This window comes from Blastomyces gilchristii (genome assembly GCF_000003855.2).
Source record: "Blastomyces gilchristii SLH14081 genomic scaffold supercont1.45, whole genome shotgun sequence".
Classification (NCBI taxonomy): Eukaryota; Fungi; Ascomycota; class Eurotiomycetes; order Onygenales; family Ajellomycetaceae; genus Blastomyces; species Blastomyces gilchristii.
Window position 1 is genome coordinate 76,702 of NW_003101638.1, and position 2,392 is coordinate 79,093.

Here is a 2,392-nt window from a genome sequence, read left to right on the forward strand (position 1 = left end):
ACTGTCTTTTTATATATTTACAGAACTTTAATTCCTGCAATAGTCTTAGAGTCTGAATATATAATACAGATTTTAAACACATGATAGAGCTGAAATTCAATAACACTGAATATGTAAGAGGCCTACGCTGAATAGATCGGTATGATATTGATAGATCTTATATAACAAAGAGAAAAACATTAGAGAAGGAAAGAAAAGAGAAAGTATGAGAATCAGTGATCAAAGTGAATATTTATACACATATGTGATGGTGTATGCAGTGGAGCTTCGGGGCGGAAGAATCTATACATGTTCATGATGGCCGAGGATCAGTGATTGAGAATGACTGAGAATTGAAGAATACACATTTGAGAATGAAGCAGTTGAAATCTGTGAAGTGTAATAGAATAGTCTATATGATTGATTGAGCGCAGCCTATCACATTAGCCTCTTTCTTTCAGAAGTAGTTCTCATCAGTCAAGAACTGCTGTTTCAGATAATACAGAACTTAGAGTTCAGATCAGTTAATTATAGCTGACTTATTTCATGAGATATTGTCAGCTACAGCTGCAGAGTCTCTTATTGAGAATATTCTCAATCTCTCACTCAAGCTCATTATATTCTTCTATAATATCTGGCAGCTGTCAGTTAGAAGTCAGTTAAGAAAAGAATGAATTAGTGATAGTGCAGTGAAGCAAGCTTATATAAAAGATATTATAAATCTCTGATAATATGTTAAGATAATAGTTATAACTATCTAGAACTACACAACCGCTCCACCACGAACTCGCTCGATTTTTGGAATAAGAACCCGCCGATAGATCCATCGAAAAGCCCTCGATCATACGAGCATTTTGACCCCATCGCCGACCGCATACCCCGTGTGGTGGTGGAGTTATCCAGCCAAACGTGAACCAGACGTCGTTCAGAACTCCTGCGTGGGATTATCCCCCATTCTCCCCTACCACACCACAACCCCGGGCCAAATTGCCATACAAATTGTAAGGTGAAGAGACCTAGCCATATGCACCAATCTTCTTGATTTTGGAAGATCCCCGATCTGTAGTTGTGGAGATATCTGAGGAGTGACCTCCGCGAAAACCCTGTCAATCTTTGATGTTCCAAAACACCAACGCCAAGTCCCACCCTCGTACCGCCCTTCCCAATCTGGCCCATCCCCGGCAGAAAAATACAAAAAGATACCTCAGTGATAATATCAAGCACATAATCAACAGCCACTTCTGAAGTGCAACCTCCGCGGTCTATCTTCAGTGTATCTAGACATCAACACCAAGTCTCACCCTCGTACCATCTCTCTCAATCTGGCCCATCCCCAACAGAAAAGTACAAAAAGATACCTCAGCAACTGTACTTGATACATAATCGGCAGACACAACAACTATAAAATCAGTATACTCCAAGGTCTGACTGAGCCTTTGATCCCTGCACAGTGAGATATATTAAATCTAGTTTTAATACCTCAATATTCAATAGATTCTGCAAGAGATTGAGAACAGCAACACTAGGTTTCTATTGAATTTGAGAATTAACTCTATATTAATATAATCATTGACAAAGTCTTCTATTTTAAGATATAAATAACCAGTTCCTCTACATCCTGCTGACAATATTTATATTATTATATAGAAACAGACTTATATTCTCTATAATATCAAGACTCTGAAGAGGGAAAGTCTTGATAGAGAGTATACAGTAGTGTATATCTTAGCAGTTTCTATCTCATTCTTCTGCAGCAGTTAATGCAAAAAAAAAAAAAAGATCTTAGAAATAGTTTTTTACTTCTCTTGAAAAAGTAAGGTGTTTTTCTCTGAGTTTTATACAATATTCTTACAAAGAATTAAAAACAGAGTTGTTTTCTGTTATAATTTCATATTCTTTTAAGTAAGAATTACTTTTTCAGTGACTGAAGAGCTTTCATTAATACTTAATTCTTTTTTACACTCTTTATTAACTGATTTGAGTTGCACACTTGTTGTGTGAGGAGAATTGAATAATTTAGAATAAAATTGAATAGTTTTAATCAATTTCTCTGTAAAAAATTGATTTATTTTTTGTCAGTTTTTCTCTCAAAAACTGTCATATCATCTGATTTATTATCAATTGATATCATACTTTTTCTCACTGTATCTCAAGAAAGAGATTGTAAAGATTTTATTGATTTATCTTAAAAATCAATTTTAGTTTATTAGATTCTCTTCAAAAATCTAACCTAGTTACTGAACTAGTGTGAAAAAAATCAGGTGTTTTATACACAAAAGTCTTTTATTCTTCTTTTGAAACAGTCTGACCAACTTTTCAATTGAAAACAGACTTAGAAATATCTCAATTGAAACAGTCTGATCAACTTTTCATTGAGTGAAAACAATGAGTTCAAAAATACACTCAGTTGATG

The 2,392-nt window shown here is 34.6% G+C and overlaps 1 protein-coding gene across 1 annotated transcript; it reads right to left on the reverse strand.

Moving 5' to 3' along the window:
* Window positions 1-745: 745 nt before the first annotated feature.
* On the reverse strand, window positions 746-1,228 carry BDBG_18028 (uncharacterized protein; the record flags this gene model as incomplete). Its single annotated transcript, XM_031725621.1, has 1 exon — window positions 746-1,228. A coding segment is annotated over exon 1 (408 nt), but the record flags the coding sequence as incomplete, so codon positions are not given.
* Between the last annotated feature and the right edge of the window lie 1,164 nt (window positions 1,229-2,392).